This window comes from Heterodontus francisci, chromosome 26, assembly GCF_036365525.1.
Source record: "Heterodontus francisci isolate sHetFra1 chromosome 26, sHetFra1.hap1, whole genome shotgun sequence".
In the NCBI taxonomy this organism is placed as follows: Eukaryota; Metazoa; Chordata; class Chondrichthyes; order Heterodontiformes; family Heterodontidae; genus Heterodontus; species Heterodontus francisci.
Window position 1 is genome coordinate 33,160,237 of NC_090396.1, and position 20,906 is coordinate 33,181,142.

Genomic DNA, 20,906 nt, shown 5'->3' on the forward strand with positions numbered 1-20,906 from the left:
CTTTGATTGTCTTATGCATGCAACAAACAATTAACTCTGCGTTTGAATGGCATGCAAGGGACAGAGTTCCAGGCAAGATGAGAGTTCCAAAGCCAGATATATAATATTTTGCAACTGAGCCTCTCAAGCTTCTCTGGTTTGATAGATAATGTTGGTGATGCTTTAAAAACTTTTGTTTGTGGTATTGTTGATGATGATCATGGTCTCATAAACCATATTATTTGAAACAGGCCAAAACAATGTTTGATGGTGAAATGGCAAGTCTGGAGGCAATCTTGAAAACCAGCACAGTGAAAATACCAAAGCCAGTGAAAGTGATCAGCCTCTCGGATGGTGGAGCAATGTTTGTGATGGAGCATTTAGATATTCACAGTTTAAACAAGTAAGCTATAAACCTGAAAAAGTTCATTATCATTTCCTGCCGTCATTAGCGCTATCTGAACCAGCTGGTTTATTAATGGAAACCAAAAACATAGTTTCCAAGTAAAAATCTGATTATTGTTTCATAGATTGGGAGACTGACGCGAATCTGGAGATAACAGTTGGGATTCCACTGTTTACTGATGATGTAATTACAATGAAAAGTAAAAGCTGTAGACCTGAAGTATGCTTCCATTTTATTATTTGTGAATGCGGTTGAGCTGAGCATGCTCAAAATAAATTATTTCTTAATAAGCTTGTAATGATTGCATCAGAAGTACTAACTATTTGGCCACATATTTATGAATTAATGGCTAGAATGTCTGCCAGTTAATGTCTGCTGTGCTACCTGCCACCTTCACAAAAGCTTGAAAATGAAATAAAATTGTTGCCAATTCTTTGGTGTGTATTTGTTTTTAAATACATGGAAGAGTGTTTTCAATGATACAGTCTTAATTTTGAGTTCAGGTGTCTATCAGAACCAATGAAGCTTCAAACTCTTGGTTATGCATGTAATTCACACACTTGATCAGAGTACTGTCCCGTAATATGCCTGAGTATCTTGTCCCTACATTATATAAAATTGTTTTCTGAATTTCAGTGATCAGCTACTGAGGATTTATTGATAAATCTGTAATAATGACGCCGCAGTCCTCAATTTTTTTGTGTGATTTTGATCAGGTTAAAACAGTATGGTGTACAAGATAGCAATTGTTGTCATAAAAGTAGGTTAGAAATCTTGTAAATAATACATGAAGGATGTGTTATAAATCCAGGTATTAGGAATGTTTAAGGGCCCTAATTTCTTTGGATTGATATTTATACAGTACCATTGTTGTACTGGAGCATCATTGAAAGTTTAAGGCACAGGAAGAGGCAACTTGGCCCATCGTGTCTGTGCTGGCTGAAAAACGGTCCACCTATTCTAATCCCACCGTCCAGCATTTTGTCCGTAGCCTTGCAGATTATGCACTTGAGGTGCATATCCAGACTCCTTTTGATTGAGTTGAGGGTGTCTGCCCCAACTACCCTTTCAGGCAGTGAGGACGAGACCTTCACCACCCTCTGGGTGAAAAAGTATTTCCTCATCTCCCCTCTAATTTTTCGACCAATCACTTTAAATCTATGCCCGTTCGTCACTGACCTCTCTGTTACGGTAAATAGGCCCTTCACCTCCACTTTATCCAGGCCTCAAAATGTTGTACATTACAATCAAATCTTCCCTCAGCCTTCTCTGTTCTAAGGAGAACAACCCCAGCCTATCCAATCTTTCCTCATAGCTACATTTTTCCAGTCCTGGCAGCATCCTCGTAAATCCCCTCTGTACCCCCTCCAGTGCAATTACATCCTTTCTGTAATGAGGTCCCAGGAACTGCACACAGTAATCAAGTTGTGACCTAACCAATGAATTATACAGTTCCAGCATAACCTCCCCTGCTCTTATATTCTATACCTCGGCTAATAAAGGTAAAGATTCCCTATGCCTCCTTAACCACCTAATCGACCTGTCCTGCTACCTTCAGGGATCTGTGGACATTCACTCCAAGGTCCCTTACTTCCTCTACATATCTCAGTATTTTCCCATTAATAATGTATTCCTTTGTTTGACTTCCACAAATGCATCAACTCTCACTTTTCCAGATTGAATTTCATTTGCCACTTTTCTGCCCATCTGACCAAACCATCAATATCTTCCTACAGCCTACAGCTATCCTCTTCGCTACCAACCACATGGTCAATCTTTGTGTCGGATTAGATCTGCTGTGATATAATCAGTAATTTAGGGAGCTTTTGGGGGAGACAGATCCAGGGATGCAACGTGGAGCCTGGGAGGAGAGCAGTTGGGCAAAGTTGGAGGTGGAATGTGAAAGCATGGATGGAATGGGTTTGGTTTCCTATTATCAGGTAATTGAAAGTAGAGTAGTTCCTGGGGCTAAGATTGGAAGTGTAAATATGACAAAATATGTGTTTGTGTGGCACAGTGTAGTGGATGTGCACCAGACCCTAGACTTTGTAAAAATTCATTTTGATTCATTGTTTTGCTGCATCTTATACCGAACAGCCAATCAACAATGATGCCTTAGACTTAGCTGCATCATTTGAAGATTCTTGGTTTGCTCATTCCAAAAGCTTTTTGAAAATGTGTTGCTTTTCCATTTCTGGTGTTTTTTTCTTCTAGATACATGGCTACATTAGGAGAACAGCTGGCAAATCTGCATCTTCACAATGGAAAGCTTAAGGAACAGCAGAAGAAAGATGCTCAGACTGTTGGTAAATTATTTATCTTTGCTCTACACTTGACATAGATTAGAGCAATCAGTTTAATAAATGGCATTACTCAGATTCCTATATATCTTTTAGTGTCACTGACAACAGATGGGGAAAAATCATAACGGTTGTGGATGGCTTTTGAGGTTCGACTATCCGTTTTGTGCAGAAAGGGATTGTAAGATGCTGATACTTTAAGGGTTAAGTGCACTGTGTCCCTCTTTGAGAGTAACATTTATTTTCATCGATTCATCACAATAGGTAGGATCATCTGAGGGAAGGGTACAATTATGTCTGACTGTGAAGACTGTAATTTACCACTAAGCAGGTTAGAAACTGCACATGTTATATTAAGGTTGTTCTTGTTTTTGTTCATAAATCTTTGGAAAAGGTTACTATTTGGCACATCACCGCTTTACAGAAAACTGGAATCTGATGAGTTCAAAGGAACACAGAAATGTATCTAAGAGCAAAATACTGCGGATGCTGGAACTCTGAAAAGAGAAAAGAAAGTGCCGGAAATACTCAGCAGGTTTGGCAGCATTTGTATAGAGAAAAACAGAGTTAACCTTTCAGGTCTGTGACCTTTCATCAGAACAGGCCAAAGTTAGTAATGTGACCGTCTTTGAGTAAGTGAAAGGGGAAGAGGTTAACTGACATAGATGTCATGGAACATAATGCAAATGGAGTGCTAAATAGTTATAGTGGAAGACAAAACGTGAGTCCATTTTAATTCACCACCTTGCTCTCATGCGCACATTTCTGTCCTCAGCCTGCTGCAGTGTTCGAGTGAACATCAGCGCAAGCTCAAGAAACAGCAGCTCATCTTTTGATTCGGCATTCTACAGCCTTCTGGACTCAATATTGAGTTCAACAATTTCAGACCATAAGCCCCATTATTTTTTATATTTTTATATATATTATATATATACTTTATTTACTTTTTAAGCACGTTCTAGTCTTAAACTTGTTTTTCATGTTTTTGCTTTTGTACAGAGCTGTTCATTATTCTGCCATTAGCACTCTCTCTGAACTCATGCTTTGTCTTTTGCTACAGCTATTTAGCACTCCATTTGCATTATGTTCCATGACATCTCTGTCATTTAATCTCTTTCCCCCGCCCCCCCCGCCATCCAATCACAGACCTTCCCTCTTGTTCTTCTTCCCTGCCCCCCCCCCCCCCTTTCACTTACTCAAAGACTGTCAATTTTGAACCTTTGCCAGTTCTGGTGAAGGGTCACAGACCTGAAACGTTAACTCTGTTTCTCTCTACATAGATGCTGCCAGACCTGCTGAGTATTGCTGGCACTTTCTGTTCTCACTGAAATGTATGTTTTAGTTTTAACTGAATAAGCTATTTAGCATGACATTGACAGAAGACATAGAATGTACATTATGAACAGGGGATTGTACTATTTTTATAATGGTTTCAGTGAACACATAGTCTATAGTTCCTAAATAACTGTTGAACAGAATTAGATGATACATTGTGTTTGGAAAATATTAAAAAGTTAGATGAACATGGTTGTACCACATGAAAAGTGTAATGGCACTGGTCTAAATATTCTTTTTCGTCTGAGATAGGCAAGGGGCCAGGGCAGTCTGAAATCCAATATGTGAACAAGTTTGGGTTTCGTACCATTACCTGCTGTGGTTACCTTCCACAGGTAGGATGATTTTTTGTTTTTGTTGCACACATTTAGAACATTAATATGCTCAGATGAGTTCTTCAGAAACTAGTGTAAAATTGGTGTGCATTTAAAAATGTAATGTATACATTTAGATATCAAAGAAAAATTTTCAATTATATCATGCCTTTCATGACCTCAGGTTGTCCCAAATTGCTTCACAACCTATGTAGTACATTTGAAGTGTAGTTACTGTTACTATGTAGGAAAATGCAGCAGCCAATTTGTGCACAGCACAGTCCCAGAACAGCAATAAGATAAATGAGCAGACAATCTGTCTTGGTGATGTTGATTGAAAGGGCAGCACAGTGGTTAGCACCGCAGCCTCACAGCTCCAGCGACCTGGGTTTGATTCTGGGTACTGCCTGTGAGGAGTTTGCAAGTTCTCCCTGTGACCGCGTGGGTTTTCGCCGGGTGCTCCGGTTTCCTCCCATAGCCAAAGACTTGCAGGTTGATAGGTAAATTGGCCATTATAAATTGCCTCTAGTATAGGTAGGTGGTAGGGGAATTGAAGGAAGGTGGGGATGTGAGAGGGTAATGGGATTAATGTAGGATTAGTATAAATAGGTGGTTGATGGTTGGCACAGACTCAGTGGGCCGAAGGGCCTGTTTCAGTGCTGTATCTCTAAATAAAAAAATAAAATAAAATGAATGTTGGTGAGGATACTGGAGGAACCCCCTTGCACTTAAAATACTGCCATGGAATCCTTTATGTCCACTGACAGGACAGAAGGGGTCTTAGTTTAACATCTCATCTGAACAACAGAATAACAGGTAATATAGGGTAAAGCAAGTAGTGTCAGAGTACATTTTTTAACAAAAAAACAAGCCCTTGCTTGCCTTTTACACTAGTAGATTATTCTAATATATGGTTAGCAAAACTATCTGGAACTGAATTACAAATAAAGTAGCTACAGATTAGACTTTCCTCAAATGTAAATGCCTTCTCTTTATGAATCTTGTAGAGTAATTGTACATCTGTAATTAGGCTAACTTTGATACATAATTTGAATAAATTATAACTTGTGGTAAGTATACTGTGGAATGACTTCAGAGCACCAGTGACCAATGCAGATTGATAGGAGTATGCATACCAGTGATTTGTCACATCAAATTCTTGATATTAGCTTTGTCACTATTGAAAACACACAGTACCTGTGTACTTTCCTGCAGGGAAAGCAGGATCATTGGGAAAAAGGGGTGAGTTATTCTAGGCTTACTTAAGATTCTGAAACATGTAATGAAATGTGTTTCTGAAAATTGCACTGAAGATAGTATCCATGCTAAAAGATTTTGAACAGAATGAGGATGGAATAAAGAACTTGGGAGCTGTTGCTACTCCATGGTTAAAGACAAGTAATGTTAAAAAGACAAGCCTTAAGGCTTTGTGCCTTAACGCGCGGAGCATTCACAATAGAATGGATGAATTAATCGCGCAAATAGATGTAAAAGGGTATGATATAGTAGGGATTATGGAGACATGGCTGCAAGGTGACCAGGGATGGGAAATGAACATCCAGGGATATTCAGTATTTAGGAAGGACAGACAAAAAGCAAAAGGTGGTGGAGTTGCATTGCTGGTTAAAGAGGAAATTAACGCAATAGTAAGGAAAGATATTAGCTCTGATGATGTGGAATCTGTCTGGGTAGAGCTGAGAAATACTAAGGGGCAAAAAACGTTAGTGGGGGTTGTATATAGACCCCCAAACTGTAGTCGTGATGTTGGGAATGGCATTAAACAAGAAATTAGAGACGCATGCGATAAAGGAACATCTGTAATTATGGGTGAGTTTAATCTGCATATAGATTGGGCAAATCAAATTAGTCACAATACCGTAGAGGAGGAATTCTTGGAGTGTATATGGGAATGTTTTCTGGAGCAATATGTTGAGGAACCAACGAGAGAACAGGCCATCCTAGACTGGGTATTGTGTAATGAGAGAGGAATAATTGACAATCTCGTGGTGCGAGACCCCTTGAGGACGAGCGACCATAATATGATAGAATTCTTCATCAAGAGGGAGAGTGACATAGTTGATTCTGAGACAAGGGTCCTGAATCTTAGAAAAGGAAACTACGAAGGTATGAGGCGTGAGTTGGCCATGACGGATTGGGAAACGTTATTTAAAGGGATGACGGTGGATAGGCAATAGCAAACATTTAAAGAGCGCATGGATGAACTGCAACAATTGTTTATCCCTGTCTGAAGCAAAAGTAAAACGGAAAAGGTAGCCAAACCATGGCTTACAAGGGAAATTAGAGATAGCATTAGATCCAAGGAAGAGGCATATAAATTTGCCAGGAAAAGCAACAGACCTGAGGATTGGGAGCAGTTTAGAATTCAGCAAAGGAAGACCAAGGGATTGAATAAGAAGGGGAAAATAGAGTACGAGAGCAAGCTGGCGGGGAACATAAAAACTGACTGTAAACATTTCTATAGGTATGTGGAGAGAAGAAGATTGGTGAAGACAAATGTAGGTCCCTTACAGTCAGAAACAGGGGAATTTATTATGGGGAATAGAGAAATGGCTGACCAACTAAATGCATACTTTGGTTCTGTCTTCACAAAGGAGGACACAAATATCATACCAGAAATGTTGGGGAACACAGGGCTTAGTGAGAGAGAGGAACTGAAAGAAATCAGTATTAGTAGAGAAATGGTGTTGGGGAAATTAATGGGATTGAAGGCCGATAAATCCCCAGGGCCTAATGGTATGCATCTCAGTTCTTAAGGAAGTGGCCCTAGAAATAGTGGATGCATTGGTGGTCATCTTCCAAGATTCTATAGACTCTGGAACAGTTCATACAGATTGGAGGGTAGCTAATGTAAGCCCACTATTTAAAAAGGGAGGTAGAGAGAAAGCAGGGAATTATAGACCAGTTAGCCTGACCTCGGTAGTGGGGAAAATTCTAGAGTCCATTATCAAAGATTCTATAGCAGAGCACTTTGAGAACAGTGGTAGAATCGGGCAGAGTCAGCATGGATTTACGAAAGGGAAATCATGCTTGACAAATCTACTAGAATTCTTCAAGGATGTAACTAGTAGAGTTGATCAGGGGGAGCCAGTGGATGTGGTTTATTTGGACTTTCAGAAGGCTTTCGACAAAGTCCCACGTAAGAGATTAGCGTGTAAAATCACATGGGATTGGGGGTAGTGTATTGCGATGGATAGAAAATTGGTTGACGGACAGAAAAACAAAGAGTAGGGATAAATGGGTCTTTTTCTGAATGGCAGGCAGTGACTAGCGGGGTACCATAGGGATAGGTGCTAGGACCCCAGCTATTCACAATATACATTCATGATTTAGATGAGGGGACTAAATGTAATATCTCCAAATTTGCAGATGACACAAAACTGGGTGGGAGGGTGAGTTGTGAGGAGGATGCAGAGAGGCTTCAAGGTGATTTGGACAATTGAGTGAGTGGGCAAATGCATGGCAGATGCAGTATAATGTGGATAAATGTGAGGTTATCCACTTTGATAGCAAAAACAGGAAGGCAGATTATTATCTGAACAGCTATAAACTAAGAGAGGGGAAGGTACAGTGAGACCTGGGTGTTCTCGTACACCAGTCGCTGAAGGTAAGCATGCAGCAGGTGCAACAGGCGGTAAAAAAGGCAAATGGTATGTTGGCCTTCATAGCGAGAGGGTTCGAGTACAGAAGGGATGTCTTGCTGCAATTATACAGGGCCTTGGTGAGGCAACACCTGGAATATTGTGTGCAGTTTTGGTCTCCTTATCTGAGGAAGGATATTCTTGCTATTGAGGGAGTGCAGCGAAGGTTTACCAGACTGATTCCTGGGATGGCAGTACTGACGTATGAGGAGAGATTGAGTCAGTTAGGATTATATTCACTGGAGTTCAGAAGAGTGAGGGGGAATCTCATAGAAACCTATAAAATTCTAACGGGACTTGACAGGGTAGATGCAGGACGATGTTCCCGATGGTGGTGGAGTCCAGAACCAGGGGTCATAGTCTAGGGATATGGGGTAAACCTTTCAGGACTGCGATGAGGAGAAATTTCTTCACCCAGAGAGAGATGAGCCTGTGGAATTCACTACCAAAGAAAGCAGTTGAGGCCGAAACATTGTATGTTTTCAAGAAGGAGTTAGATGTAGCTCTTGGGCCTAATGAGATCAAAGGGTATGGGGTGAAAGCCGGAACAGGCTACTGAGTTAGATGATCAGCCATGATCATAATGAATGGCGGAGCAGACTCGAAGGGCCGAATGGCCTACTCCTGCTTCTATTTTCTATGTTTCTATGTTTAAAGGGAGTCTTATAATGGGAGGAAGAAAATTACAAGTTCAAAATTAATCAACTGCATTGTAGGAACTGGCCATGGAGGATAGCCATTACAGCCTGTTGCCTGCCTATTGAAAGAAACAGTTATGCACAGTTTGCTTGTCACAGAAATTAAAATGGTCCTCACACAGTTTAAAGTACTTGTAAAGGTAGCACTTGTTTCTTTAGTTCTTCTTGAAGTAAGAAGTAACCTCTTTGTAGTATTGTTGTGTGTTCTATATATGTACAATCCTTCGGTACAGTGCATATGGAACCAACTTTACTAAATACAGTTAATACTAGATTGTCATTACAGTTCCCATCACTTATAGCTGGCACATTCTTGAAAACGCCATTTGCCTAACAGGTGTCGGCCAGTATAACCTGGCAGCGTTGTTAAAGTTAAAAATCATTGCACAAATAGTATAGATGGCCAGACACAGTCCAGACTAACTCTTATTAACCTAAACATTTACCAAAAAGCCTTTTAAACTCTTATCACCACCATAGGTGGGCAGAAAATATGAGAAATAAGATTAACTGATCGAGACCTGTTCTGTACGATAAATTATTGATTAGGCACTAAATAGATTTCCTGTTTTATGCAAAAAATAAGCATTTGATTAGCTCTTAATATGCAGCTGAATGCAAGGTTTTGCAGAGTTTTTGCGAGATTATCCAGTGCTGTTTTGTACAGCAGTTGTAAATCACAGTCATCTTTAATGCTTTGAGCTTTAAGCAGTGTGTATGCTCGTCATTAGTGTAAAGTTATATCTACCATAATTTCAGTAAGATGAAAATAAAAAGTCCTTTTTTCTAAAGAGTATACCTTATTAAAGACTACCAGAGGCTCTTCCATTCCACTCAGTGTGAATGTTTAAGTACATATGGCTGTTACTGCCCAAAATAAACTGAGCACATAAAACGCCTTAACTGACAACTTTGAAATTGATTTTAATGCACATGGATAATAGTTATCGCATTTTGGCTGATATAAGCGACTGCCTGTTTTAAATGTGAACATTTAAGGTGGCAACTGTATTACTTTTAAGTGTATACATTGAGCACAATGCCATTCAGCTATTAGGTATTTACAATGAACGAAGAGTGGAACAATTCTTGAAATGCCTTTCTTAGAAGGTATTAAATATGAAACATAGGATTTTCAAGAATAGGTAGAAAAGGGACAGGACAGGGAAGTGACTTGTCTGATTAATATTCACAATAAAAAACATTGACCAGGATTGGAAAACATATCACATTTTATACATGTGTAAATGTTCCAGAACCATAGTCTAAGGATACTGGGTAAACCTTTCAGGACTGAGATGAGGAGAAATTTCTTCACCCAGAGAGTGGTGAACCTGAGGAATTTGCTACCACAGAAAGCAGTTGAGGCCAAAACATTGTATGTTTTCAAGAAGGAGTTAGATATAGCTCTTGGGTCTAAAGGGATCAAAGGATATGGGGCGAAAGCGGGAACAGGCGACAGAGTTGGATGATCAGCCATGATCATAATGAATGGTGGAGCAGACTCGAAGGGCTGAATGGCCTACTCCTGCTCCTATTTTCTATGTATGTTTCTATGTGACCCTCGAAGGTGCAAAAGCAAAATACTGCAAATGCTGGAAATCTGAAATTAAAAACAGGAAATATTGGAAATACTCAGGTCTGGCAGCATCTGTGGAGGGAGAAACAGAGTTAACGTTTCAGGTCGATGACCTTTCAACAGAACTGGGAAAAGTTTGAAATATAATAGTTTTTAAGTCGGTCAAATGGGAAAGGAAAAGAAAAAGAATAAAAGGTAAGGCCTATGACAGGGCAGGAGACAAGAGACATGAAATGACGAAAGTGTTGGTGGGGCAGAGCCAAAGGGAGTGGTAATGGAACAAATAAAAAAAACAGAAGATGTGTCCACAGGAGGTGAATAATGATCAGCTGCTGTCCAAAAATGAACAAAATAAAAACAAGATTAAGACCGAAACATGCAAAGAAAAGGAAACAAAATGAGGACAGAGATTATAGTCTGAAATTGTTGAACTCACTGAGTCCAGAAGATGATAAAGTTGGTTGGGGACAGAGATGTCATCGTGAGAGCAAGGTGGAGAATTGAAATGGCAGGCCACCAGAAGCTTAGGGTCATGCTTGCAGACTGAACAAAAGTGTTTCGCAGAGCGGTCACCCAATCTGCGTTGGTCTTCCCATTGTAGAGCAGACCACGTTATGAGCAGAAAATACAGTATGCTAAATTGAAAGTACACACTAGTCGCTGTTTCACCTGGAAGGAGTGTTTGGGGCCTTAGACAGTGAGGAGAGAAGAGATATAAGGGCAGGTTTTGCATCTCCTGTGCTTGCATGGAAAGGTGCTGTGGGAAGGAGTGTCCCGGGGTGCCACAGAGGAAAGGTCCCTTCAAATATGCTGACGGGAGGGGAGGGTGAGATGTGTTTGGTGGTGACATCATGCTGGAGGCAGCGGAAATGCTGGAGGATGATCCGTTACGGAGGCTAATGGGGTGGAAGGTAAGGACAAGGGGAACCTGATTGTGATTCTGGAGGGAGGGGAAGGGGTGAGAGTAGAAGTGCAGGAAATGGGTCGATCATGGTCGAGGGCCCTGTCAACCACAGTGGCAGGGGGGAGGTGGAATCCTTGGTTGAGGGAAAAGGAAGACATATCAGAAGCTGGTGTGGAAGGTTGTATCATCAGAACAGATGTGACGGAGAAACTGAGAGAACTAAATGAAATCCTTATAGGAAGCAGGGTTTGAGGAGGTGTCGAGTTAGCTGTGGGAATCTAGGCTTATAATGAATATTTGTTGATAGTGTTACAGTCAAGTGAGGAGGGGTCACAGGGCTTCCCTCTTTTCTCCTTCCTTATTTGACTACAACAGGTTTAATTCTTTCTTAAAGTGGATATACTGGCTAATTTGGTAGGTGTTTGGTTCTTATGATCACAGCAAGTAAGTAACCAATCAGACAAGTTTTCTTGAGTATAACAAAGAAAGAGGTTAACTTTGTTGTACCTAAATCGAACTAATGAAAATAATAAAACTACATGCCAGCTTTACACACACACACAAACAGTTACAGAGTGGGGAAAGGTTGATTGATTAAGTTGGAGTCCATCGAAGAAAGGGTATACAGTCTGTGACGTTTGGTGATTTGGCTGGCTTTAGGCTGCATTCAGTTGTCCTGAGGCTGTTAGTTTGAAGAGGTTAATGACTGGTTCGGTGGGTCTCTTGGAGACAGCGATGCAGATGATTTCCTCCAACAGGGTTTCTGATTGTAGCCGGAGTATGCAAAGATGGTCAGTCAACAGGCAGGATTTGAAAGCTTTCAAGCTGGAATGGAGAGAGAGAGGGAGAGACCCCCACTTAGGGTCTGCACGTGTCAGAGTCCAGAAGCTTCTCCTTTGTTGCAGAGAAACCACAAGCTTAAAACCACAGATGGGGAGGAGCTTGTCACATGACTGGCACTGCCTGGGAGGGAGGTAGAGGCGGGTTGCCTCACATCCTTTAAAAAGTACCTGGATGAGCACTTGGCACGTCATAACATTCAAGGCTATGGGCCAAGTGCTGACAAATGGGATTAGGTAGACAGGTCAGGAGTCTTTAATGCATCGGTGCAGACTCGATGGGCCGAAGGGCCTCTTCTGCACTGTATTATTCTGTGATTCTGTGACAGTCACTCAGTGATTTAAACATTGCAGTTAGCAGTATTTCTTCTTGCGAAAAGAACAGGTAATTCCCTGTTTTGGCTCTTGCTGGGAAATGAGCAGACATTTCGTCTCCCTCCTCACAAGCCTAGCAATGTAGGATACAGTGTTGCAAATTAGGTGGCCATCCTAAGCTGCCAGCAAAGTCATCCTTTTAGCTGTTCTATTTTAAATTTCTTTAAAAAAATATGATTTCAGATCTCCAGTCAGTGGATTAAAGAAAATTATCATTCAACAAAGCACATTGGCATGACAATAGTTGATCTCCAGAAATGGAGACAGAGAAGTTGAGGAAGGGAAGGAAAAGTCAAAGATGGGCCATGTGAAGGAAATTGGAAGCTAAGTCGATGAAATTTTCCCGTACAGAAACTGCACCAATACAGTCATCCATGTATGGGAAAAGATTTGGGAGCGGGGGGCCCGAGTAGGACTGGAACAAGGAATGTTCCACATATCCCACAAAAAGGCAGCCATAGCTAGGAGCCATGCAGGTATTCATAGCTAAGAAACTTAGAAGCTGCTGGTTTTCAGATTTCAGTTGTGAATGATTCTCGTATGGGTTTGAAAAATCAGCAGTGGGATTTGGGGGAGTAGAAATGACGTAATGTCTGAATTTGATTGCAGAACCAGGATTCAGCATGATTTTAGTTAGGCCAGAAGTTCCAGATCAAACACATTCAATCACTGAGGAGTAGCAATCAAGGAAGCGAATAGAATGCTGAACAACAGAGCACAAGTCAGAGGAAGTCATGCTAAGATTGTATTGAGTACTGGTTAGCGAGGAAGACATTCATGCCTTTGAGGCTGTTCTGAAAATAGCGCCAAAGCTGATTGTTAATGTCAGATGACTGGAGTTATGAGCTATTCAGCCTATACAGGTGACCGAGAGGTCGCCTTCTAAAGATATAGAAGACAGGAAAATGCTTTGGAAGAGGTCGATTCAGAAAATTACTTCAATCTAAGCCATAAAAGTAGCTCAAGGGATACAGGTTCATGCCAGTTAGTTTTTAATTTAGAACTGTCAAAGTTATTTTTCAAGCAAAGATGGTAACATGAAATGTGATCAACACATGGCTCATAGGCGGAGGTAAAATCTCCAGAACCATTTAAAAAAAATAATTAAATGCCATAATGGGGAGCAAAGTTTTGGATGCTTCTGGATGGATGAGCCAAGATTAATATAAGATCATCTTCATCCTTATTTATCTTGTGAAATGGACTTTGTTTTCTACTTCATACATCACTTTACAAACTTCATATGCATATGCCATAATAATACAGTACACACATTAAACTGATCAGGAGCAGTGCAACAGCCACTTGGATCTCATTTTTTTTCTTTTATCTTCCTTGATAGAAGATCAAACAGAGTGTGAACAACTGTGAATGTTGAAATCTATATATATATATATATATATATATATATATATATATATACACAGAATCATCAACAACAGCTGCTATCCAAAAACAAAAAAAAATGGCCAGATTGAGGAGTGGACCAGGGTGTCGTGGAGCGAACGGTCACTTTAGAATGCTGAAAGGGGAGGGGAAAATATGTTTAGTGGTGGCATCATGCTGAAAGTGGAGAAAATGGCAGAGGATGATCCATTGAATGTGGAGAATGATTGGGTGGAAGGTGAGAGCAAGGAAACCCTGTAGTGTTCTGGGAGGGAGGGGATGGGATAAGAACAGTAGTGCAGGAAATGGAATAGACATGGTCAAGGGCCCTTCCAACCACAGTGGGGTCGTGTGGGGGAATCCTCAGTTGAGGGAAAAGGTCTCATCACCATGCTTTAAGAAGGATGTGAGGGTCCTTGAGATAGTGCAAAGGACATTTACCAGAATAGTTCCAGGGATGGGGGATTTTAGCTACAAGGTTAGGTTGGAAAAGCTGTGGTTGTTCTCCTTAGAGCAAAGGAGTTTGAGGGGAGATTTAATAGAGGTATACAAGATTATGACAGGTATAGATAGATAAGTTCGACATGGAAAGGATTAAAGATTTTGGGCAAGAGATGCAGGGGGAATATGAAGAAGAATGTTTTTATGCAGAGGTTGGTAATGACCTGGAATTCGCTACCCACAAGGGTGCTGGAAGCGGAGACAAACAATGACTTCAAAAAGAAATTGGATGGGCACTTGAAATAAACTTGCAGGGCTGTGGGGATTGAGCGGGGGAGTGGGACTGTCTGGATTGCTCCTTGGCATGGACTTGATGGCCGAATGACCTCCTTCTATGCCGTAAATGACGTCATGACTGTTGGCTGGAAAGAAGTGTAATCAAGGTCTATTATGTTTGCATTTAGTATGAAACAGCAATTTATGATCAACAAAATAAACAGCTTAATTGTTATGGAGATAGATATGTAAAATGACAATGGAGAGTACTTAACAGTGGGGCGAGGTGGAGAGGGTGTAGTTGACAAGAATGATGCCAAGCAAGAAGCAAATGAATTTGGAAGGAGGTGGTGGTGGGGGTGGATGAGATAGGAGGAGGGACCAAGACACAGTTGGAAGATTAGAATTTTTGGGAAAAAAATTCCAAGGCAAAGTAGGGCATTAGGGAAAGAACACTTGCATTCATAGTGCTCTATAATAGCCCAAAGTGTTGTGCAACTAATTTCTGAAGTGCTTTGTCGGCAACCATGAGAGCCCATTTGTACAAGCAAGGTCCCACAAACAACAAATGAATGAATGACCAGTTAATCAGTTGCAATATGGGTACATGTTGGTCAGAAAACTAGGAGAGCTCTCTGGTCCTCCTTTGAATTGTGCCATGGTATTTTTACATCACCATAAGCAGGCAAACAGGACCTTGTTTAACATCTCATCTGAAAAATGGTGTTTCCAACAATGCATTACTCCATGAGTCTTATTAGGTTATGTGCTCAAGTTGCACAGTAGGCTGAGAAGGCACAAGCAAAAGTGTTCAGTTAAGTGAAAGCGACACTTGCAAGATGGATACATTTTGGGAGAGTGTAACCAGTGAAAGACTGGCTTCTAATGGTGAGCAAACCAAAATCCAGCATTACAGAAATTTGGATTAAAGCTATAAGAGCGGAAATGATTCCTTAAGCAGCGGAGGGGTCTGAAAATCAGGACGAGGATCTTCAAATCAGTTTGTTGCAGCACAGAGAGGATCGTCAGAAGGGTGGAAACGAGGTTGAAACAGATGATAAAATTAAAAGATAATTAACATAAACTAAATTATTACTTTATGGAAGTGCCAGTGGAGAAGACGCTGGTAGCATGAAAACCATTGCTAAAGGTTCTATCAGTAAAATTAATTTTAACATCAATTGGAAGGAGGTCAGGCTCAAAACCAATACATCCCTAAAGAATGATGCTATATTGTTGAGGGTGTGGATGGAATCTCTGAATTGCTGATGGAAATGAATCAATAGGTAGTAGCTAAAGGGCTAATTCTGTCTGGCAAACTGACTTGATTTTTTTTCCTAAGGATGAGCCATTCCAAGTAAAATTTGGAAAGCTCAGTGATGCAGTATACCTGGATCTCAAGAGCTCCACACGAAAGGCAGCTACACAAACTTTACACAATGGAAATACTCAGTAAAACCCCTGGAGGTGAATAAGGAATTGGCTGCAAGAGAGGAAGCAACAGGAACTAGTTAGAGGAGTAATGCCAGGCTGGGTGATTTTACCAGTGAGTTGCCCCAAGACTCGGTGCTGAGACTTCATGCTGTTCCTTATCTATAAATTTCCACGCAATACTAAACTGTTGGCATAGCTATGTCGGTCAATATTCTTTTGTCATTGTTGCTTACTGTTGTGCATTGGTTGGACGTATTGAGTCCATTAAAATCTTTAGCTATTTTCAATATCGTTCATGGAATACACGTGTTTCTTATTTTTCCTTCATATGAGAAAGACTTTGCATTTATCTGCATTAAGTTTCATCTGTGAGTTATCTGGCATATCCTCATTTTGTCTAACTCATTCTGCTGTTTCCGTTTTCACTGTACTAGTTACATTTTGCCAGCAAATGTGGCTACTTTACATTGAATTTCTTAGACCATAAACACACTGCCATTACATTTTACTGCACTGAAGCTGACAGTTTGCAAGAAGTACTGGCGTCATCTTGGTGCTCTGTTTGCAGAAACATTGTGCTGTTCTGTGCATCGTGGCAGAACAAAACACTTGCAGATCAGGTCAGCTATAAACTTCCTTCTAGTCTGCGCCAACCTCAGAAGAACCCTCTTTCACACTTTCTTTCTTCCTCTGCCCCCCCATTCACTGTGTTACTATGATATTTCCATTTCAGGTACTCATGATCTATGTACCCACTCTGAATTAAATTACCAATTTAGGGACAAATTTCAGGTGTGTGCCTTTGCCCACGAGGAATTAGGTTGAGACTGTTCAATTCACTTCATGTAGGATCCATTTATGGTATTACGGAAATGGAATCTTGTGATGTTGCATCAGAAAAAGTTTAGTTTGAATGCTGTCAGATGATGAGGTCTGTGACAATGGCCAGTGATCTTCCTTTGTAACATTTAAGATTATGGGCCAATTAACTTTTTTTTTCTTTGAGCAGCAATTTGATACTTTTGGAATAAACTGCCACCATATGCAGTGAACCCAAGAACATAAATAGAAGGAGTAAGCCCTCTCTTCGAGCCTGTTCTGCCATTCAATTTGGTCAAAGAGTTCAAATCGAAAAGAAATCCTAATTTAGCAGTAAATAGAGGGCTGTAGGCTTGATACTGAAAAACTAGGGAGGGAGTCTTTTGACTGCATTCAAGATATAAGTCTGCACAAAGGACAAAATGAATGGTCTTTTCTTGTCTGCAGTACTGACAGATCAAAGGATTTTGAAAATGATTCTTCATGCTGGTGGTAGTGCATTTGGTGAAAATGAAGGGGGGACCAGCTTTCTGATGCTTTGGTGATTTTATTCGGTTAGGACTTCTGAAATTATGCAAGTGAGCAAAAACTGGAATAGCTGTTGTTGTGATATCACGAACAGTTTAAGTACTTCATACATCATCACAGGAGGTGATGTGATTTTGCAGTTGGATTTGTGTTCATCATCTATCCACACATATATGATAGAATTCTCTTGTAAACTTGTTACTTCACAATAAAGAACCCGGTATTTAACTACCATTCAGGTCAAGATTGTTTGGTTGCTTATTGCTGCAGAAAGAAATAACACAATATCGTGGCAGCGATGTGTATTTGAAGACCACAGTGTGGAGGCAGCGAACACATTGAAGTAGTAGTACTGAGGAGAGGCTGAGCAATTTGAATGCTGTCACCAATTTGCCCAATCATTGCCTAAAATGTGAATACCAATAGGAACAATGAATTATACATTGACATTTGTCAGCTCATCTAAATTTCTGACAGTTCCATTTTGAAAGTGGGCGGCGCAGTGGTTAGCACCGCAGCCTCACAGCTCCAGCAACCCGGGTTCAATTCTGGGTGGAGTTTGCAAGTTCTCCCTGTGTCTGCGTGGGTTTTCTCCGGGTGCTCCGGTTTCCTCCCACAAGCCAAAAGACTTGCAGGTTGGTAGGTAAATTGGCCATTATAAATTGCCCCTAGTATAGGTAGTTGGTAGGGAAATATAGGGACAGGTGGGGATGTGGTAGGAATATGGGGTTAGTGTAGGATTAGTATAAATGGGTGGTTGATGGTCGGCACAGACTCTGAGGGCCGAAGGGCCTGTTTCAGTGCTGTATCTCTAAACTAAACTAAACAGTGTTCAACGGGGGCGGCAGCGAGACATCGGGAACAGCGATCTCTCATGAGAATCCATTGAAGACAGGTCAATGTGACTCATAATCGGCACAACATTGTCAGTTTCGATGACCATCCACTGAAATTGGTGCTCAGAAGGGTGTGAGTACACGAAGGGGGTTGTTTACTTGGATAGTGGCTGGCAAAAAAGGCAGTAATCAGGTGCAATTGGGTTTGGGAAAAGCGAGCAGAGTCGATTCACGTCGAGGCTGTGGAATGGCACGCTGCGTGTTTTCCCGCTGTTACGAGGTTTCCTTTTGTTAAAATTTGAGAAGCTATGTTTTAAAACTGAAAAGGGATTCCTTGAATGCTGGAACAGTAAACAGTTACTGCAAGGTTGGGCATGAGTGGAACTGTAAACAATTACTGGAAAGCATCTGTTTTCAAATAAAAACGCAGCATGGGGTTGTTACGGTTTGGAGAGATGTTTGAAGGAGGTGACAGACTATGATTTATAGATGTCATGATACTGGGCTTCTGGAAAGTTGTGGTTTCATTTTGAACTGTTAGAAAAGCCAGTTTGCCTATTGACCTGCCAGGAGACAACAGCTCACCTCTTTCTCTTGAAAATAATTCCTGCATCAAGGGGTTCCTATTTCCTCCTGTACTTGAAGAAAGCCTGCACGATTAAAGCATTTCCATGTCAAATGTGTGGAACTGAAACCTTTGTTGCTGCATTTCCTGCTGTAAGACTTATTTGGAGTCTTCTGTAGCTGCAGCTTGGAAAGTCTACCCAAACTGGTCATCAACATCGCCTGGAAAGAACTGTTCTAGGAAGATCCCATTGACAGCTTTCAACACCTTTGGGACACTTCACCGAAACAAAGGACTTCCTTCCATACCTTCCTTTCAGCCTAAGTGTTTTTTTTTCATTCCTTCTATTTCTTTGTAACAGCTGTAAACAAAAATCCCTTTTTCCTGGTTAACCAGTTGTGTGTATGTGTGTGAGGGCTATGATAAATAAGGGGCTTAAATATTTTAATTTGTGTGTATGTTTTACTTTATTATTGGTTTAGACTTGGTTTAAGATAGGATAATTTTGTTCTTTATTGAAGAAACCTGGTTGGTGTGTTTTATTCTGGGGAAAAATAGAGTGTATGATTGACTGTTCCGCTAAGTGGGAAAATTTAAATATATGTTGTAACCTGTGGAGAAGTGGAATTGAATTAACAGTGCACTCCTTCCGTATCGGTTGTAACACTGCCATAATCACTTCAAGGGTGGAGTCTCACCAGTCACAGGCTGAAATCCCGCGCTGCAGGCACAGAGCTCAGGGTGTGGCTGGGGTCTGACACTGCAGGCACAGCAGACCTGCAATTTTTTTCCTTCAGGGAAAATTTTTAAAATAAAAGGAAGCCATTAAAAGGGAGAAGCTCAGGCTATGAATTCTTGTAGACAAGAAATGTGGCACCATGACTGCCAAGTATCCATCAATGAATTGGAAAGCCAAAGATCTCCTCCAGGAATTCCAACTCTTCAAACAGCACATGGAGTTGTGCTTTTTGGATCTTGCTGTCACAGGGCTTGACAAGCAAGCAATCAAGATAAAAATCACTATTAACAACCAAGGGCTCCATTGCATCAATAGCTCAGAACTGTCTGAAGCCAAGCAGAATGAGCCAGAGAAACTCTGGACTACATTAGAGGACCAGCTGAAGGTCACTCTAAAGTTTAGAATCCATTGTCTGGAAATGGCATACAGACAGCAGTCCAAGGAGGACATTGATCAATTTGGCAGCAAATGCCACGATAAAGGAAAAGTCTGTGATTTCTCAGAACTGTAGTTATCTGAAAGGGTAATGGAATTGGTAATTTTGTCTACCCCGACTGAAGCTCTTCAGAAAGACTTGTTCGGCAAAGCAAAAAGGTATGCCATCGAAAATCTCATTAAAAAGGATAAACCCTTCCTGTGGCATGAGGATTATGAGCATGCATTAGATCTGCTGAAGCAGTCACTGTCGACAGAAGCATGTTTGCAGTATCATGACCCAAATAAAGATATCATTCTTGAAGTAGGTGCATTGCAAAAAGGTCTCTGAGCATGCTATTGCAAGAAGGTTGTCCAATTGCTTTTGGTTTGAAAGGTTTATCACCTACACAGGCCAACTATTCCAAAGTACAAAGGAAAACACTAGCACTGGTACTTGGGTTCACAAGGTTTCACACTTATCTTATTGGCAAAAATTTCATTGTCGAGACGATTACAAACCGATCGCGATGATTTGACAAAAAACACTCACCAGCACGCCACCTCGACTACAACAGCTATTAATCGAGGTGCAGGGGTATGACTGCGACATCAAATATAAGCCTGGAAATCTTATCATGACTTCTGACATATTAAGCATATTACCCAATCCCAGAATCCCATTCCACTAAACATCCAAGTTGATGAAGCCGATATTGAGCTGGAAGATTCATATAAGATAGATTTGATGTGTTTCAGACAAAGCAAACCTGAAGAGCTACAGGAAGAGACTTCCAAAGACCCTGTTTTGAAGAGGTTATGGCAACTCATTGCCAAAGGATGGCCTAACACAATGCAAGAGATTCTTACAGAACTCAGAACCTTTTGGCCATATTGAGACGATTTAAGGATATCTAGTGGCATTAGCTTCAAAGGAAGACAAGTGTTAATTCCACAAACGCTTCGTTTTGACGTTCTCTCACAGTTGTACCAAGGTCATATGGTCATTGAGAAGTCCAGAAGACTTGTACGTGAAACAGTCTATTGGCCGGGAATTAGCAGTGACATCGAGCGGTAAGG

At 40.8% G+C, this 20,906-nt stretch overlaps 1 protein-coding gene across 1 annotated transcript in view; it reads left to right on the top strand.

Annotated features, from left to right (window-relative positions):
* The window catches only part of fn3krp (fructosamine 3 kinase related protein), a 53,669-nt gene that overhangs the window by 23,810 nt on the left and 8,953 nt on the right, over nt 1–20,906 (top strand). The window contains exons 2-4 of the mRNA XM_068057990.1: nt 231–382; nt 2,600–2,691; nt 4,273–4,355. Coding sequence (XP_067914091.1) covers nt 231–382; nt 2,600–2,691; nt 4,273–4,355 — 327 coding nt within the window. The remainder of the gene's footprint in view (nt 1–230; nt 383–2,599; nt 2,692–4,272; nt 4,356–20,906) is intronic.